At 38.3% G+C, this 21,022-nt stretch overlaps 1 protein-coding gene across 2 annotated transcripts in view; it reads right to left on the minus strand.

Annotated features, from left to right (window-relative positions):
* Nucleotides 1-1,708: 1,708 nt before the first annotated feature.
* Nucleotides 1,709-21,022, minus strand: part of htr1fa (5-hydroxytryptamine (serotonin) receptor 1Fa) — a 30,847-nt gene continuing 11,533 nt past the window's right edge. The window contains exons 2-4 of one of the 2 annotated variants that reach the window (XM_027290834.1): nt 7,406-7,514; nt 4,569-4,683; nt 1,709-4,219 (exon numbers count right to left, since the gene is read on the minus strand). In XM_027290834.1, the coding sequence (XP_027146635.1) occupies nt 3,022-4,218 (1,197 nt within the window). In that variant the 5' untranslated portion in view covers nt 4,219; nt 4,569-4,683; nt 7,406-7,514 and the 3' untranslated portion in view covers nt 1,709-3,021. The remainder of the gene's footprint in view (nt 4,220-4,568; nt 4,684-7,405; nt 7,515-21,022) is intronic. The other variant, XM_010730489.3, reaches the window with a different exon arrangement.

Raw genomic sequence — 21,022 nt, forward strand, 5'->3', positions numbered from 1 at the left:
CTGTCAAAAAAACTTAGATATGAAACAACAAACAACAATATATTCCTTTGGGATTAGAGTGTATGAAAGATTATCTTTTAGCTGGGTCTACATTTTATTGGAACAAATAAACATCAAAAAAATGATCTCTTACAGTTGCAATAGAAATAATGTCCCCATATTTAAGTATACACCATGTCACTCTCACACTGGAGTATAGACAGAGATTTTGGACAGGCAGTGGAGGCAATAAGGGTGGAAAGTAGAGGAAAGTTTCTCACAAATGAAGAAAAAAACACGATAACAATAAACCATTTGAGCCATGCTACATGAATAGAAAGACAGCAATGAAGACACACGTACAGATAAATACCTACTTTTTCTGATGTAATGTAGAATATCCTTGCAGACACTAATGATGAAATTTCTATGCACATTTTCACAGCAGACTTATTATAATAGGAAAAGCACGGGTGGCTCTATTCTAATCAAGTGTCCAATGTGTCAAAATGAGCTCTTGATATTAGTTATCAAAGCATTCCAAAAGGCACTCCACTTTTAAATTGCAGCCAATTAAAATACTGGTTACATCAACATCAGAAAAGAGCATGAGATCCCAGTGCACAATATCCCATCTTGTTGATGCTTACTGTTGGTGAGGAGGGATTTGGAGCAAACACTCTTTACCCCTGAGAACACTAACAGTTCCTTCAGGGCCTGGAGACCTCAGCTAGAGACATCCTGTTTTCCTTACTATGCTGGGCAAAGAGAAAATACTTATTTGTGCCTGACCCTGCTCATTCCCTGCAAAGATATCGTTTGTTTGTGTTCTATGGGGAGATATTCAGAGGGTTTGTGAAAGCATGTTGCAAAGATATGTGTACGTAGACAAAGACCCTGTGTAATAATAGCCTAAAAAAAAAGGTTTTTGATTTCAAACTGTAGAAAGCAAAACTGAAATTGTGTCCTTTACTCTCAGCCATAATGCGTGCTGCAGGGGCAAAACACTTGCAAAACACTGCTGAGACCCAAACTCTAATCCTGGCAGTGGCGGTTGTTATGTGTTCCAGTGAGAATGGCTGGCAGGAATCATGAGTGAGAAGCAATGGTTTTCTTCATCTGTGCTAGTGACGCCGACTGGTTGGGCATGGGATAAGGGCAAGATTTAGAGGGTAAACCTCCACTGATACAGTCGTCAATAAAGCAGGTAAAACAAAGCGGAATAAGAAGTGAAACTCCAAATCCAGAATGTTAGAAAAGGTGGGAATAAAAGTGACTTTTTACCATTTAAACATTAGAAAAAACACCTTGGATTGGAGGGACAAGACAAACTGTAAAATGTTCACTATCACAAACAGGCTTGAGTGAATTGATGCATTTAATTTTTGGTTTGATGTTGAAACATGGCCTTATACTTGTTTCATAAGAAAGGCCACATTTACAATATCATGTATCATGAATCTCTTTGTTGTTGCTGTGAAAGTGGTGCAGTCCTTCTGCTAGCAACAAGGGGGCGCAGTCACATCAGAATATCTTGTCTGTTCACATTCAACAGTCAGCAGGCTGACTTGTCAACATCCATTTACACATGCAGATTATCAGTGAGTTATCATTTCTGTTATTCCTGCTACCATTCTCTCCATACACAAGGGTACAGTCATCATGCACTTACCGCATCTTTACTCTTGACTCATTAAAAAACAGTGGAACAGCATTTGTATGTGGACTGTTTATTATTGATTATTGAGACAGTGAGAGACAAAGAAAGAAACAGCATACAAATACTGGTCATACTGTCAGATGTATGGAAGTACATGACACACCTTGTATTATCTCTCAAGCATACAGTACACCCTCACACTTGACTCATCCACAATATTTCCATCACCCTGTGCCCTCTTGGAGGCAGTAAATAAATAGTAGTTCTATTCCTAGTGCTTGAGTGGGATTAATGTAATGAGGATTTCTCCACCAGTGGTTCTAACATTCATTACAACCAAATGCTGGCTATGGTGTGGGAGTGAGACTGGATGAGGCATTTAATGGCCGCAGGATAGATAAATAAATAAATTAACATATAATAAGGAACATAAAAATGTGTGCAAAAACATCAATTAAAGTGTCGGTATATTATAGAACCTGTAACCCTAATACCCTTAAGTTGAAACAGGTGTTTATATTGGTTTTATATATTATATTATATTGGCCCCATGTATTATTTTTTATTATTCAAAACATGTTGTTAATGGTATGATTTGGTCCTAGACAACAAAACATGTTTTCCACATTGAAACAATTCTTTGCTGGTAATCCTAAACATATAAAACATGGTATAGTTAGTTTAGTTTAATTTTGTGAAATATATGAAAGGCAGGCAATACAATCCGGGTTTTTGGATTGTCAAATAAATTAACAAATCATTACCTGATAAAAAATCTCAGATTATTTCATATTTGTTGGAATGTTTTGCATGGCTGAACACGTACCAAATCCAACAACTATTTCTGTTAACAATCACTGCAACGGTCAATCACATGTCATGGCATGGCCACAGAAAGTCACAACTTGGTATGCTGTGATATTTTACACATGATCTGTATTTCAGCCAGCAGCATGGACTAGATAAAAGGAGGTCATTAGATGGAACAGATATAATGGTCAGCTATTTCAAGATCTATAAATGGTAATGATCACTAATGCACAGAACCTCAAAAAGGTCAGAGACTGCCCATTTTCTAAAAACCAACATGTCAGTGTCCTCTCAAACACACCAATTAACATCAATGAAATATCAGGCTGTTCTATTAATAGCAGGACTTGGCTTTCAATGTGGAACTTTGCTGTAAAGTTCATTGCTGAGCTTGTGCCATTTAGGCTGTTGGAGTGCCAGGTGGAGCGTCCGGAAAAATGGATGTCATTCCTTTTCCTCATTAAGTCAGTTTTCAGTCAGTACTCTGTGACCTCCAGCATTTAGTTTGTCCCATCCTGGTTACATGTGTATGTGTGGTTGTATATGAGTATGATCATGCATAATTGTAACCATCAGAGGTAATGACTGCACCTAATAAGTCTCTGGAAAGCTTTTTTGAAGTCTTCATTAAAGATAGTGTAGATGAGAGGGTTGATGAGCGAGTTGATATAGCCCAACCATGTCAGAAAGTCAGCCATCTCCGCTGAAGTACTGCAGGAACTGCAGGTATTGACGATTACCTCCTTGACAAAAAACGGCAACCAACAGATGACAAAAGCTCCTATTATCAACCCCAATGTAGATGCTGCTTTGCGTTCCCGTGAGCCTGAGATCCGTGGTCCTTGGTAAAACTGGCTACGACGTGACTCACTACGTGACTCATGCCGGCGCGTCTTGCGCTGTAAAGCCTTCACAGATGCACGAACCCGTTCACGTGGAGGTTCCTCAGTTGAGGGTTCAGAGAAAGACTTTTCTGGCGGGCTTATGGGCTCTGGACTTAGAGGTCCCCCATCAATATTGCCATCTCCAGCAGGGTAGGATGATGGGATCATGCTCCCATTGGTCATACATGAGTGACGGCTAGCACGGCTGGCTTCCCTGCGCATATAGAGGGTCTGAGCAGCCCGGTAGATTTTGTAGTAGAGGATGAGGATGAGCAGCAGTGGGATGTAAAACGCTCCGAGGGTGGAGTACAAGGTGAAAGCCATGTGATGGTGCATGATGATGCACTGGTCTTCCTTATCCGCATCCCCGCTGTAGTGCCGCCACAGTAGGGGAGGAAGTGAGATAAGGATGGACAAGAGCCACACCACTGCCACCATCGCCCCAGCCCTGGCCCCAGTGCGCTTGCGAGAATACTCCACTGCATCAGTAATGGCCCTGTATCGGTCGACTGCGATAGCAGCAAGGTGCAGGATGGAGCATGTGCAGCAGGTGATATCAACACTTAACCAGATGGTACACACCACCTGGCCCATAACCCAAGTCTCTTTTTGAATGTACATGATACTGAAGGGCATGACCAGCACAGCAACCAGTAGGTCCGTCACAGCTAATGAGCAGATGAGGTAGTTGGCTGGGTGGTGCAACTTGCGGGTGACTGCAATAGCTGTGATGACCAGGCAGTTGAAGAACGTCGTCAGGATAGCAACTACAGAGAGGGTCACCGTAAGCAGGACTTTACTGGAAGGGAGTTTAGTGGTCTCCAGTGAGTCATTACCACTGCTGCTTGTGGCAAACACTCCTTCAGTGCAATTGAGGAAATCCATTCTGAAAGAGAAGTGACACAAAGGGATCGTTTTGTATAACTGTTGTGTGCATCATTTGTTGTTATTTAATCTGATCAAAATCTGGCAGGGAACCTAATGATCATTTCTGCAGTGCCATAAAATTCGCTTGTTGCAAGAATTGTACAATACTTCCTCCTTTCTTCTTCTCCTTTCAAGCATTTATAATCAATGATTTTGGATTCTGCACATTATACATAAAACATGTCAAAGTGAAGGAACAAAAACTTTCATTCAAATGGTGCTTTTAAAGATGGGCTATAAAGACTGTGTTCAAGGTCTTGCCCACAGAACTCGCCCAAACTCTAAAAGTGAGAATCTAGGAATCCTACCTGTCTAATCTCTAAAGTGTTGCATCCAGTTGGTTCAGTATGCAGCTGACAGTCTGCTCTGATCTGTTCTGCCTGCTAAGTCAGCCATCATATCACCTCTGTCACTTATCAACACCTGGAAGAAAGAGAGGGAGAGGGAACAAAAGAGAGAAATTGAGAGAGAATAAGGCAGACCGGAGGTTTGAAGACTTACTTAAAAGAAGCAAAGTACAGCCAAGGATGTGTACACCTAAAACCACAATAACAATCAATGACAATGCAGTGAATGTTTTTTCAAGAAGCAAATGAAGTATTCCCTAGTGTGACTTCTGCTTTTCCAATCAGGACCAGTCTAACATATTTCATTGGTATGGTTATGATGTGAGTTCTTTTCATTATAACACAATAGTCTAAATGCTGTTTTGAAAACGTTTCAAACTGGATAAGATTCAAATTTAGTGGAATAAACATACCAATGTCCACTGAATGCACTGGAGCCACACTCACTTGTGGGAGCAATTAATCAGCAATTTTGAAGCGAAAGTGTCAGATGAGTTCAGAATATGACATGACTAAGTTTGACACACTCTGAGGTTGATTTATTCTCCATCTCTCTGCTATTGGTGTGGAGTAGGAATAGGAGTATGCTCAGAGTGGCCTCAGCGTCTCATCGAGCCACCCTTTAGTACCACAAAGAATCCTGGTCTGAAAACTGGTAAAAAACAGTTTTAACCTCTAACTCCATATTCAGTCTTCACATGTTTTCACCAACTATTTTCCAACATATTTAATGTATTTTGAACTTTAGGCAGAAATATCCCATGTCGGTTACTTCAGTCCAAAAACATTTGTCTATTGGGAAAATACCCATGTACAGTATATCGGTTAACTTCAGTTGCTATGATCAAATCAAACTCTCAGGTGTGGCTGTCATTCCAGCTCTGCTTCACTCTCTGCATTACTCTGTATCCTGAAGACATGAGTGGGAAGTGTTGCTATAGAAACACAAGAAGTACAGTACGTTTACTTAATGTGTCGATGAAGCAGATGCAGCAAAACTCTGACTCCCAAAACGGACCCCCCCAAACCAGGGTAGGTGGGTGGGTGGCTGAGTGGGGTGGCAAAGTAACACGATATCTGAATGGGATAAAAAAATTCAGTTCACTTAACCCTAACACCTTCAAAGTGCCTCAAAATATAATTTAACATGGAAACTTCCAAAGTTGCATATTAATAAAATGGGTTTTAGAGTGGCATCATATAGTCCACTTTTATGAAAGGCATTTTTTACCATCAATACAATGTATAACCTTATAATGTAGGTGAAATTCACCAAAAGCAGTGCAGAGGCATGATAACGATTGTTTCACTACTTCATGACGATCCCTCAGCCAGACTGAGTCACCTTTGTGGATAGTGTGATGCTTTAACTGTATAAAAAACAACAACAAAAATATATCTACTATTTATAAAGAAGAGCATATTGACACCTTTTGGTCTGTTTTTGCTTCTATTCGTCTTGGCTTATGTCTGTTGCTGAGAGGCTGTTCTATAATTTACTTTAACGTACTTGTTGCTCATATCTGTCCTTGTGTTGTTTGTTTTGGCTTTGTTGAAGCGTAAGTGACTCTGCTTTTATTGCTTCTCATTTCTGTCTGTGTTATAAGTGTCATTTCTACAAATTATGTCTATTTTGTATTTTTCCTGTTTACACAGTTTCTGGGAGATAAAACTCACACTTGTTATAGAAGAGGTTTTAAATTTGACTTTCAGTCAGCTCGGTATAAGAAAATTACTTTTTGAAGTGAACTTTCACCAAACACATTTAATAAAACTCTTAGAGTCAGGTTCAGTTCATGCCTCAAATTCAGAAATCATAAATTCAGAAATACAAATGTTTTAGGGAATAAATTGCTTTTGTACTGTGAAGTAAGCCAATGCAGAGTTTCGGTATACTTTTAAGGAAAAGTAAAACTGTCTTCCTCTGGTATGATGCAGTTCTATACTCCCTCCCATTTATCCTTGAATGAATTGGAAGAAGACCTAGCAGTACTTATTATGCAGATTAGTTTTGCAGATAGATGATAATTACTGCCGCACTTCAGTTGTGCTCTATGTCACGCTGCGCTGATGTATTCTCAGCTGTGCATCTGAAAATAATAATTTTTTGTGCATAAATGTATATTTAAATATACAGTATGAGCACGGTGGGGTGTGTGTAGCATGCATGTATTTATATGCAGTGACTGGCAGTATGTGCTGACAGTGTCAGCCTGTCTTTATGGGCAACAAAGAAATCATCTGCTTTTGTCTTGAGATGTTCTAAAATTCAAGCGTTCTGTTCAAGGCCATCTGAGGATAAGCTCCAGTGTGCCAGCATGAATCTGCTCTCTGCTTTATTCAGAACAAAACCCAGCGCCCTTGCATGAATTCAGCATGCAAAAAATAAATAAAAAATAAAAATAAAAATAAAAACCCAGCCTCATTTACTGACTGATAGCCACATTGTTTTAAAATTATACAGCAAGTTTCAAATTTTGCTTTTTTATGGTGTTGCTGCATTGTTCATTAATTATCTACTCATTACAGATAGTGTGATAGCGAATGATTTTGAATAGGCTCTATGATTGGCAATATTAGTAGATTTATTCAAATGCTGCATGATGATGTTGCTGCTGTCTGCAAGTTAACAGATTCAGGCTGTGTGGATAACAAGGCGGCTGACAAAATAGAAAGATGTTAAAAATATGTCCCCCCTGCAGTCAGAAATGAAGATACAGAGATTAGTTTTATCTATCCACAAGCAGTGTCTCTCACTCACATGTACAAGCTCATCTGTACTGTATACACACACTTACAAACTCTACTCCCTCTCTTCCTCCTCTTTCAAGAACAGGGAAGCCGCATCTGTCACATGGAGTGCAATCTCTGGAACACAAACGGTTTGGCCCAGGCAAGGACACCAAGCTGCCAAGTGTTGTGAGAAGGAAGGAGGGGAGTTGTGAGAACGCCGATAGTGTGACTGACAGCTCTGCAAAATACATGACAAACTGTAGCACCATAAGAGGGCACAGCAAATCCATTAATTTGCCAGTCTGTGTGTCTGTTTATCTATTTTCATCTGCTACATGTATCTAATTTGGTGCTGGAGGTAAATGGCAGTTGGCCAAAAGAAATACAGCAAATGGCTTATGCAAGGTGATCACAGTTTAGTTTCTTTTGAAATTCATGTGTACTATACATAAGTGAGATAAGTTAAGATGGATTATACCAATCTGGGACAGAAAAGCACTATATATTTAACGTGCAAAAAAAAAAAAGTAAATAACTGTATTTTTTATGCAATGTAATATCATTGGACGATATGAATAAGTAAAGAGCTCAGTACATAGCTAACTAATTGTACTAAACACCTCCCTTTGTTCTTTTTTATTCAACTATTATTAATTTTTAATCCGATTTTGACACGTGAGAGTCAGTGAAAGACAATAAGCAACAGCTTCATATCAACATGAACAAAAAGCCAAGAAAAACAATATGTGAACATTGTGTTATGAGGACAATATATTTTTACGCGCAAAACAGCAACATGGTTCTCGTTATCCTGAGATGGCAAAACTCCCTTCATGTCCATTTCGCAGCAGTCACTGTTCTCACTCATTGACCTGTGTCCCTGTTTCATGCTTCTCTGGATGACTTGATGCGTGTCACAGCAGGGATTTCACCACGCAAGCGGATGCACACCATGTCACCATCAACTCTCTTTACCTGCTTCACGCAGATAGGAGTCAGCCTATTAGACAGTGAGATGCCTTTTCCTGCTGTCAGCTGTTATGTTCGAGTTTTGTAAACCAGCTTTAATTGCTGTGGATTATATGTACTGTATGTTATACAGGTTTGGATGTTTTTATTTATCTCTTATCTCACGTGGATGATGTGTTCTTGACACACATCAGTGCATCAAACCTCAAACCTTCTTACCTTATACTTTGCATTTTGTTGTATGCCATGAGCAAACGTTGGATAAACGTACACGCCTTAAAGTCATATTTCAGATGAGTGCAGAGAAACTTTCCCCCTTCAGCAGACAAACGCGAAAGAAGCCATCTAGTGTCACATCTTTCTGCCGACATCGGGTCAAACATCCATGGGAAATAATAAACAAAACATATTTTTGGATCTATTGACCCTTCTTGTAAGCATTTGTAGATCTGTGTATCTAGCTCTTGTAACTTTTTTGCAGTTGGTTTATTTGTGCCCCTACACAACCTCACACATGAATGAATTTTTAATATGGAAACTCCATGGAATTTATAGCCCTCAACTTTACTATTGTCAACGTACAGTGGCTAAGGCTGATTCATACATGGGCAGTCATTACAAACACTTACTGTATGAATGACTTGCCTCAGGAAAGCTGGTGACATGTGACAATACAACTTTTGTACAGCAGCTATAATCTCACGTCACTGCTCTGATGCTGTCAGATCGTGTGTTTGAGAATGGAGGGAAAGAAGGTAAAAATGAAATTTACAGAGGAGGAATGCTTTAATTAGTGGAGAGACTTAATATATTGAGTTTATGCCACATAAAGACATGAAATTCTCTATTATATGTAAGTTGAGTCCAGGTCAGAATCACTTGACAACTTGACAAAGCACTCTGTCGGGGCACATTCACACATGTCAATGAGAAATACGATGGCACAATTGAGCTTAAAATTGAAAAAACATCAATCACTGCTAAATAGATTAGTTTTAACCCAGTTGTGCAGCAGTAGCACAGGGACAAATAAAAAGGCTTGTATCATGCTGCAAAGAGGAGATAATGTTTCAATATAATCGTTTGAACAACACACATGACTCCTCAAGGTGGGCATGACATCTACAGATGGACACTGAGTAACAGGATTCTCATCACACCTTCATAGTAACGCCTTTAAAATAAGTACACACAACACAGCTCAGACTACACTCCAAAGCATCATTTGGGAAATGGGGTCATTGTTTGGAGACACGTGAAAATTTACTTTCCTCTCTACATCACTGAACATCCTGACAACACAACTGCCCAGTCCCATCAATCATCTCTGTGTCCTCATCCAAATCACCACTGTGTGGAAGCAGCTGTGTTTAGATAGACTTCTGCTGACTTCTGCTGCCAACCAGGTATGATGGAGGTTAATGGAGACCTATTGCTCCTCTCTGAAGGCAGAATCTGTCAGCTCGATCTAACAAGGGCTCAAAAAGACAGTTGTCTTTTGACAGATTTGTGAAAACAATTTTATTACATAGTTCATCTCAAAGAACTGCATGCCAAGTTGACATTGCACAGCTCCTTCAGTCCAAAGTCAATTTTATTTACAACCCTCAAAGTCACAAAACACAATATGCCAAAACTGAGGTCGTCTAAATCCCACAGAAATATTGCTTTGTATCTCAGCTCCTTAGATTCCCCCTCAGTCTGTTGAGTGTTTGGTTCATGATTTGTTTTTGTTTGTTTTTTTTAAAAATTATGAATCCAATAGAACAAGGTCTCTTTCAGCAGTCATGGCTGTTTTTAATAATTATTTTATTGTGTGTGAATGCGTAATAACAGACACTGCATGTTTGCCAGGTTGGTGAAATTGCTTCACCTACAGTGATATCACATCCCACTCTAGTGTGCACAGAGTGTTGCTGATTTATCCACTAAAGAGCAGGACTAAAAACTAACAAATAAAAAAAAAGGACTTGGATTATTGTCCTGTGCAATGTGTCCAATGAAATGAAATGTCAGAAAAATAAAACAAATACTCCTATTATTAAGTAAAACTGAACTCCAATAAAACTAAAATATGAATGTGGCAATATTTGCATAACATTATAGTGGGAATACATTCATATTTAAAAATAGATGACCATTGTTTCCTCAGCTTATTCATACTGCATAAAACAATATGATGTGTTATTTATTTTATTGTGGCTCACATAGATGTTCATAATTCTTTTAAAATATGTTTTAAGAACAGCCAGTGCTTCCATTCTGGAAAGGTACAAACTCTTTTGCCATTACTTACTATGTGCTCCCCGAGATTGAGCATAAATCTGTACGCAAAACAATAACTAGACTGTGTAGCTTTACAAGAGGCGAGTATAGTGTGCATTTATTGCATAATGCAGCGTGAGGGTGTATTTTATTTAATTTTGCTTTACATGAAGACTATTTCTCCACAGACTTTGCATCCTACTTTTTGTAGGAACACAGTATCTACAGCAGCCTTTTAACAAAAGGAAACAAATACAGATATTAAATATGGTATTTTATGGTATATTAGATATTATCATTATCATACAGGCATGACAGGAGTTAATATATTTCTCTGGAATTGAATGTAATTGGGATACAAATGTGGGTTGTTGAAACTGGAATCCATGCCATTAACTTCAAAGAAATCTATTAGCTTAGTTATATTGCCAAGAAAGAGCAGAAGTTATCTTTCACAAATTAGGGTTAATGATATGATATGATATTTTGAGTTAATGAGAGTATTTAGGGTTAATGATATGATATGATATTTTGAGTTAATGAGAGTATTTATTTAAATATTAGACATAGTGGGTGTGTAGTCCAAAGTAATTAATGACCTCTAACAACTAGAAAGGGTATTCTCCCTCGGAAAAGAAGCAAGACTAAAAAACACTGAAGAAAATATCAGCCAAGTGTATTATAATAAGAAAATTGTTTGCTTCTCTAAATTGCAGAGCTCTTAACACTAAGAAAACAACACAAGCTGCCACGTACGCAGCAACCACATTTGACAAGCTAGTATTTTGCAATAGCAATATTTTATAGGTAATATTCATGTTGGTATTTCATGTTTTCCAAAAATATCAGCTCTGTTGAATACTGAAAAAGCCACTGTTGTGGAGAAATTGCTGAAGTCAAAGGTTAATGGTGAGGTCAGGAAAGAAGAAAGTGTTCAGGAGCCTCTGATGTCTTATGCTGTTTATTTATTGATGCTTGACCAAGGAGAATTAGAGACACTCTCAAAGTTCATCAGAAGTGCCTGAGTCAGTCTCACATTCTGCCCAACTCATCCTGGTGAATAGAGTTTAAACCCCAAGATAACACAAAAAATACTATACGCCCAGAATTAGTCAAAGAGATGTCTTTACTCATGGAAGTGTTATTGTCAACATATCTAGTCTGGGAACACAGATTGGACCGTCAACAGCAAGCTATCTATTATGTCTAGGAAGCCAGCAATAGGTCTCTTTGACCCTGGCCACCACAGTGTTGAGATAGACTGGCACTACTACTGTTCTCAATCAAAGCCAAACAACTAATACTGCTGAGGACCTCAAGGCCCACATGTGACCTTGTGTAACCTAAGGATAGAAAATTCCATAACTCCATTGACAATTGAGAGAACCAAGAGTAGGTTAGCTGAAACCTAACAACAGGTGGGACACAGAGTGCAAACAGTCTCCACTATGAAAGTCTTTTGTGTTGTAACAATGCTACTAATACTATTATTATTATTTTTCCCTGTTGTTTTTCTCTCCTCATGTTTGTCTCTCGCCTGTCTCTTGACTCCAACTGATCTTCTCACATTCATAGAGTATAACCCCGGTCCATTCATTCAGACATCACCAGATTGTTCAGTCATTACTGTGATTCAGGCCTCTCAGTTGTTTGTTGCTTGTACCTATGCTAGTTCTTCGGTAATCTGTTTTTTTGCCTCCCAGGGTCATCCAACCTGTCTACCTGCCTACCTGTCCATTGCTACACCAAACCACCACCAGCCTTCCCTTGGCTGTTTTCGGATTTGGCAGATACTTTTACGCAGCCACCCAGTCCTCATTGCTTGTTGCCATCTTCGTACCCTCAGCTAAGCATTCACCACTGTCAAAATAAAACACACTTTACTGACTTTGATGTCCTGGTCTATGTTTGCATTTCACTGCCCATTGACAAGAATAAATGGCTGTCACATCTCTTTTGTTGGATTTTGAAAATTAGCGTTTGTTTCCTCAAAAAAGGATTGGCAAAGAGAATTTAAAAGTTACAGTTTCTGTTTAAGTGGATAAAAATACCTGCATTCATATTCAGATTATATGGAAATGGATGTGGCCAAAAGAGTATTATGTATATTGTTTAACGTACTGAATTAATAAATTATATGTATCTAAACCCCTACTTCAAACTGAAGAGCAGGAGTTAGGGGAAAATTGCACAAAGCCTATTACGTTTTTCTTTAAAAGCTGTTTTTTTTTCTTCTAAAGGGTCTATGAAGAAAAATGACAAAAGGACAAAATTATATCAATTGGAGTTTTTTTATTATTTTTTTAAAGGAGACTGCGGATGCATGGTGGAGATAAAATGCATTTTGTGTACCTGCAGAATCAGTCAAGGTTTTCTCTCGCACTGCCACCATAATCTGAGGAAAACTGATGAAACGTTTCTGAGGATGAACATTGACGAATGTCTGAGCACTGAACTCAAACTCATTACTGCTGGTGTTTGCTGCCGAGCCTTTTTCTTTTCTTCTTTTTTACATTTTGGCACATCACAGGATGTGTTGACTGCTGGTGCTTCCTGTTCACAATGCACAAACAATAATCACCTGAACCTCACATAAAAAACTAACAATAAGCTGAAAATGCTAAAAAAAAAAGCTCCAAAAAGCTGCAGGAGTGATAATAATCTGCCCAACAGTAACTCCACACACATATGTATATGCACACTACATGAGTAGGGTGCATGGAATTAATAAATTAACATGAATTTAATTTAATTGAAAATGCCTCATGCATGGACGTCATTTAAGTGCATGTCATGCATAGTTCCTCAAGCCAGCAGGAGCTAATATCCTCTTCCAGTGTCCATGTATTTCCACAAGAGTTACCCTGTAACCAGGGCACCTTAATGTAAATGCACGGATTGAGGCAATGAAGCTAAACTGATGGACGCTGCATGTGGAAAATATTGCCTGCAGAAATGCAGTTTTAGGGTTTTTTAATGGTATGTTCACTATCTGTTCTCTTTCATACAAGAATTCGGTTAACATCAACACAAAGTGAATTTAGAGGTTTTCTAAATTGAACTCTCAGAGGTCAAACTGTCTTGATGCATCAACCGGAAGGGTTAACAGTTTTCTTGGAAATGGACCCATCTTTTCAGTAAATCTCCTTTTAGTTGGTTTTCGCAGATCAAGGTTACTGGCAGAGGTCACACCCTCATTCGGATAGGAAATGTTTTAATTAGAGTTATGTTGGAAATTGTACTAATGCAGGATAAGAACTGGGCAAAAAAAAAAAAGCATTTCTTGACGTGCTTTTTGTTTATTATCGTTCTAGGTGGATCTATGCGTGGGAGAGAAGCAGTGTGGAGAACTCGATGCAAAGGGATCGTCGCTTTGTAGCATGTATTACGTTTATAGAAAAACCTGAAGAACATTCAGATAGAGTAAATTAGATTGCTCGTTTTTTCTTTCTGATATGCTGCTGACTCAAACTGCATGCTCTCCATTGTTGGAAGATGAGTGATTAAAACCTGCAAGGTAAGAGAAAATGCATTGAGTGCAGCAGCCTGCAGGTTTTATAACTGAATATGCTTGCGAATGACATAACCACAGGGGTTGAATACATCACAAATTGCCAATTGAATTATGTGATCAGGATTAAAGCTTTTCAGAAGGTATTGAGTCCAGGAAAACCCAGGAACAAACTTCCATTAGCCTTTGCTCTGCTCACCATAGCAGCTGATAATATCCACTAAAAAATGTTTCTCACATAGAGAAATGCTATTGTCAGGCAAAGGTGCTCAGTCATTATGCTACCTGCTTAAGTATGTTTTCTTTTCTTTTGAAATGTAAGTTAGTTAGCTGAAAAGGCTGAAATAAGACCTTTGGTTAAGATGAGTTTCAGAAAGAGCAGTAAGTAAGTAAGTAAAATACATGCACATCCCATCCATAACATTTAGGTATCTTCAGACTTTTTTAATTCCAGCCACATTTGGACGCTGCTTGAAATGCAATTCCAATCTGATTTCTACAGGTATGTCTCAGTCCGGATTGTCTTTTGTGTTGCTCTGCAACGTGACATGCAATGACAACATCAAACCAAGAACAATCTGTCTGTGGGCAGATGCTGAATTAAATTGTCTGCTGGCAATTGGGGAAGGCTTCAGCTGCAATCCATTGTGCCTGGAACATGGAAAAAAATACTCTGACACGGAAAATGCAATGTAATTGCCATAAAGTTGGAATTCCAAGTGCTTGCTGCTTCTGCACAGAAAACCAAGTCACAGCATACATGTCGTCGCCACAGCAACCGCAGGTAGGTTGGTAATGTCTGGAGAGACTAATCTAATCTGAAAAACTTAAGATCTGACTTGAGAATCAAATCTTATTTGCCTGCAGTACAAATGGTCGTCTTTACTCAGTCAAATCAGAACAATTTTTCCTTTCAGTCATTCATCTTGATGGAGTGGTGAATTTCTAAGTTCCTGTTTTATAAGCAAAGGGTTAGACTCTGACGTAAGAGCCTTCCAGCTTGGGTGAAATATTGCTGTTGTAAAGATTAAGGGCCTGCAAATATATCTGATGCAATGGTATGTATTGCTGTTTTGTTTTTTCTTTTACTTTTCAGCTCGACCACTAACACCATGAATTATGTATGTATACATGCATTTTAGTCACTTTAATACAGTTTCACGTGTTGTCCATAAGTTCTTGTTATACTGAGATATACTGAACTGACATTAACAATTAATACAAATATATTTATTTAAGTGAATTCACATTACTGCAGTTAAATCAGAGCTTATAAAATGAATGCCATACAAAAAATGAGGTTTATGGGTCAATATCCAAATTTTAACAAGTGAAAAATCCGTTGTGTAAAATATTTTTATCTAGTCTAACATTTGCATACATATACCGTTTGTCCCTTATCCTCGCACCGTTACACTCTTTCATGCAACATAACTTTTCATTTGTACGATAATGACAATGACTCATCTAAAAAGCATGAGATGTACCTGATGCATCGTTGGATTATCACTGGGGAACAATTACAGCTCTAAATGACTTGAGTAAGAAAATGAGTTTCTGTAGACTCCAGCCATCTCAAATGGGCAGATTAGTGCTAATATAGAAGGAGGTTCCCTGGACATGATAAAGGATAGAGGACATATGGTCTGTAATAATTGAAAACTAGCAGTGAGTATTGATTAAAAAAAACATTGCAAAAACACAAAAAGATTCTGACAAAAACAAAACTAAGTAGAGATTTTCCACTTAAAACTTAAATATGTATTACTAGAAGCATACAGTGTTTATGCTTGCATGACGTTCCATGCACAATACACAAACCATTAAAGCCCGTTAATAAGTAATGAGTTTTGCATGTTTTAAATACAAGTGTAAACAAAAGGTAGCAGGACCATGCAACACTTGTATCTTATCATATGCTATGTTGGGAAATTTGAAGATAGGTAAACATATAAAACTTGGTATGTTTTATGTCACTGAATTGTTTATGTACTTGTGTCTAGTAACTGTTTGTTTCTGGGCTTGCATACAAAAAAATCTTTTGCTGAAATGTGGAAAAACCTGGGAGTTGTCAAGATTATTTCACAGTACTACACATCTACAGTCATAATATAAACCAATTAAGAGATTCTTCTGAAATGATTTTGGCAATGAATGGGCGATTAGTTTAATTGTAAATAGGAGCAATGAGGAAGTCAGTTAGGATGCTTCTTGTAAATCCACCATTAACCAACCCAACCCTTACTTAGTTACATTTCCTTATTGTTGAATTATGTCTAATTGATTTTATTCAATAACTCCAGACCAAAATTTTATAATGTCAAATATTAGCTTGAATTTTATGTTGATGACTTTTGAGCTGGAACAGTCTTATATTACAAACAAACACAGTTGAAACATTTGAAAATAATTGAATTTGGAGTTTATCTCATATTGTAACCTCTGTTTGAGAGAGCAATAAAAGAGATATACTCGGGGGAAAATAAAACTGAACAACTCTTTAGGGAAACAGAATAACTAGATGAGGTATTCCTGTTTTTATCTATACATCTATCTTTGTTTGTCTTACAAAGACACACAAACACACACCATCAATTAGAATTATGAAGACAGTGATGTAGTGCACATCCAGAAGTTTATCAAATTTAGAGCTACCAAACTCATGCGCAAACATTATCCCGCCTGCATCTACAACACTCCCACACAATGCAGTACAAAGATAACAGCTTTGGAAGTAACTCGAATGAGTCGTCAAGGTCATTGCAAGTACTCATGGGATGAGTAATGGACAAGTGCTGCCCAATCAGCTCTATTTTTTATTTTTTTCATTTCAACATTTTTACATGTGTGAATCAGCCGAGGCAATAAAACTGGGCGCAACATCAGATCAAGTACTGCTCATCTACCGAGCATTCGGAATTGATTCAACGGTTTTACCCTCAATGACTGATGAAGACTCCTGAATTGACATGTAACTTGTGTGCAAGTCCCCAGCGAAACTGAGCTGAACTACATGCAGAGGCAGTTCATAACTGGAAGTCATTCTTAACCTTAACTTCAGAGAGCAACTGGAATAAGACTCTGAAAAAACACTGAAACCCCTTTTCAGAGTTTATTGCTTATATGATCTCACCATTCAAGGCTGGACAACTGCCCCAGAGTCGTGTCTGGATCCCAAACTCACCTAGCAATAACATTTATTACATTAGAAACATATCAGCTGGATCTTTGGATTCAGAAAATGCATAATGTTTTGTGTAGAAATAATAATAATAAGAAGAAATAATATACCCATGAATCTTTCAGAAAAGTTTGTGAGGGAATTGGGAGTTTTGTGTTGAATAATCAAAGCAGAGTGGGAATTTCAGCTACCAGGTTATGATAATGGAAGAAGGTCTGAGATGAGTCCTTTGTGCGGATCATATTTGATAGCTGTTTTACATAAAGGCATACTGTATGTAGGCAGAGAGAATGGTTTGCTGTGCTAAATTAGTGTTTTTGGCATAGCAACTCAGCTTTAAGGATGGGGATGTTGGTGGTCGGAGAAGAACGGAACAAACATGCACCCTTTCTGTAACTACTGGTGTGTGGCAGCTCTCGATTTCCACAAGCAACTTTTTGCTTGTTGTTTGATTCTGGTGGTAATCTATTATTCATAATATATATCAGTATTTGACAGACAGGAAAGCAATTACAGAATGTAAATATGGAAGCAAGACATAAAACCCATGGTTGTTCTTGCAGCTTGGGTTATATTGGACATATTGTTAATTTCATGGTGTTACATTGGACATCGAGAACTGCTATGGCACTGTGACATGAATTGTATCAGTGAAGCAATAAAATTCTTCAAAATCCTGTTGATAACTGGAAAGAACTATCCTCCCAAGAAGAACTACAGCATCCAACACCATCTGGTTATATTTGGCAAAGTCCGTGTAGGCAGAATCTTGGGGTCAACGGAGGAGCATCCCATCGATCCTTGTTTTGTTAAATGAAATGGACAGCTAGTGCCTCTAACGGGCTTAGGCTTCACTCTCGTTCCATTAGGAGTCAATTTATTTTGTAAAAAGGCCACGGGGAGAGATCATCTCTTGGACAGTGACCACCCTATACACGTCGCCAGTTGATGGATGGTGTATTCATGTCTATGTCAGCCCTACAGGTTATTCAGAGTTAGGTAGTTCACAAAGTCTGTCACTGTATAATCCCAGAATTAATGTCAGCTAACAAGACCACAGTAAGCAAATAGGTGTTACCTCCATCCGTCTCTTTAATCTGTTGCTGTGTTTGCTGTCTCACATCACAAACAAGGCAAACAAACAAGATCCCTGCGATAGTACGGGCTGTTGTGCTGTTGTCAGACCTCCCAGTGTCTTCAAGTTCCATGAAAAAACAATGAGAGCTGTCAGCGTTTGCATACTTTTGGCAGCTAATGCTGGGTTCGAACATCTAATTTGAATTCTCATCTGTCGTGGATCGGTGACAATTAATTAAACATTGATTCCTGGACTTTTAGGTTGCAGAGAAGCTTATGCTGTTTTTACAATTGGCAGTGCTAACAGACACATTAAGCAAACGGAGAGCTCAAAAGACCCATCTTTATTATCTGACAGAAGGTCAGACGATCTAGACAGATTTTGATTGATGAAAAGCTGTACATCAGATGGCTGTCTGGTCTTTGTAGCAGCCAGGGTAAAATAGAAAGACACCGAGAGCAAACTCAGTCAGTAGGTTATCTTAAAAGCTACATAAGCCAAGGTCTTATGAAAAATGGTATTTTTCTCATCAATCGAATTAATATGGAGGACTAGACTAAACAGCCTCCTTAATAAATTATATTAGAAGTACAGCTCTGTCACAGGAACTGAAATTTAAGAGTCAACAGCAGCAATGGCAAACACTCAGTCTCTCACTCACCCAGTCAAGAACTAACGCCGTCTACCTTGAGGGTGGTTGCATTGATTTGATCTGTAGTGCAAATAGCTGACAGCGGCATGAGCAAAACCAGCAGTATAAAAACACAAGCAGTGGGCCTAATTAAATATATGAGCTGTAGTTGCCCATGTACTAGCCATATAAACTACAGATATTAAACCATTTAACATTTAAACAAAGTGTTATTGCAGATCAATAAACTTCATTCACTAGGCTATAAACAAAACACATGTACTCGACATTCACACCACTCCTGCACACACTCCTCTGGAAACAAGACGGGAAATACAATGAAATATATTGTAAAAAAAAAACAAAGCAACAATTCCTTCTACACTTCAAACTGGCTCTTTTCAATTAAATTCGCTACTTTTCTATCATAAATTAGTTTACCAGTCGAACTTTGTGAAATATTCATAGCACACTGCCAGAGTACCCATTTAACAGGTGATTCAGTAAACGCATAGAGCTCTCCTCTCTCTTATCCCTTTGGCGTATACTGCTAAAAACACACTGTGTTAAGTTCACAGAGATTCCTCAGCTGCAGTAACACTCCGTTTTGGGGTCAATGATGTGCAAATATTGATGCCATATGCACATTTAAATAAAGTTGTCAAGATGCTTTTATCTGTTCTCGCCTAGACTCCTGTAATGCACTCTGTGAGAGTGGAGTGTAGCGGAGAGCTTTGGTAATGCTTGACATGTGTCACTGTTTGCAGCCTTGCTATTTTATGTTTTCCATTTGCTTTTGCTAAATGGTCTTATTATGAATGTGGTCTTTATGTTTTCGGTGTTGTTATTTGCTTCTCCCTTTCTTTTGGCTCTATTTTATAGCTTGAGCTGTAGGTGTTTTCTTTATAAGCACTGTAACCTCTTTAGGAAATACATAAATACAGATTAATTAGTAAATTGTACATTTTCTCCACTAATATTCTTTCTTTGCTAATAAAATAAGTGCTTGCAGAAGCAAGTAAGAGCACAAGCAAAGATGGGATTCAAAGACATTTGAATACAAAGAGGAAGAAGGCAAACGCTGCATACAACCAACAACTACTGGCACACTCTACTCTTGTTTTCAAACATGCCTTGAATATAAATGAGGATATGTACGAGCACAACCACTGATGTCTCCAATACACTGAAGAATGTGTCCGCTACTGTCTCACACTACATTTAAAATAGTTTAATAGTTCTATTTAAACGGAATAAAACACCACTGGTATCAGACTGTACACAGTATCTACAGAAAAAATGTGACTGGTTGCATGCTTATATAAAAGCCCTTTGGGTATGTTGCTACTGGATCAACACACGAATCGCCTCTCCTCCAGGCCCTCACAAGCTATAACATGTCTTGGCTTGACTCTACACTACTCATCACTGTTGTCCATTATTTTTTCTATCCACTCAACGCCCCCACTGTAATTAAGTACCATAAGTAAATGTGTATCCTCAGCCAAAAAGAGCACAGCGTGGAGACCGTCTTTAATGTTTCAAGTCATTAAATGAAAGGGTCCTCGATTCTATCCTCTGCTGCAATGAAACGTTGGCTTTATTGAGCATAAATTAAAGCATTCCTTTAACTGCGAGGACATTCACAGCGTAGCCATGCATGCACGTGCCAAGTATCCTGGGAGTTATGTCCATATTTACATCAATATCAGTGTCCAGTTCCAATGCAGGAGGGTGGTTGTCCTTTATGTCAGTGATTCTCAATCAGGTGCCACCCAATGGTCCGTGGTATATATCACACTTACTAGCCACTTCATTAGGGTGTGCCTGTTCAGTGTAATGTCATCCAATACAAACAGCTGTGCCATGAATTCTTGACACTGTCAGAAAGTAATAATTCAACAATCGAATCAATAGATTTATTCAAGGACAGATCATTGGTATCCTGTCTTGAGATTCTGCCAATATTTTTGTGTCTAATATCTTTCAGACATTCTCTAGTGTTGTTCTTTCACATAACTAAAACTACACAAGTGGAAAAAATAGG

The sequence above is a fragment of the Larimichthys crocea genome, chromosome XVIII, assembly GCF_000972845.2.
Source record: "Larimichthys crocea isolate SSNF chromosome XVIII, L_crocea_2.0, whole genome shotgun sequence".
Classification (NCBI taxonomy): Eukaryota; Metazoa; Chordata; class Actinopteri; family Sciaenidae; genus Larimichthys; species Larimichthys crocea.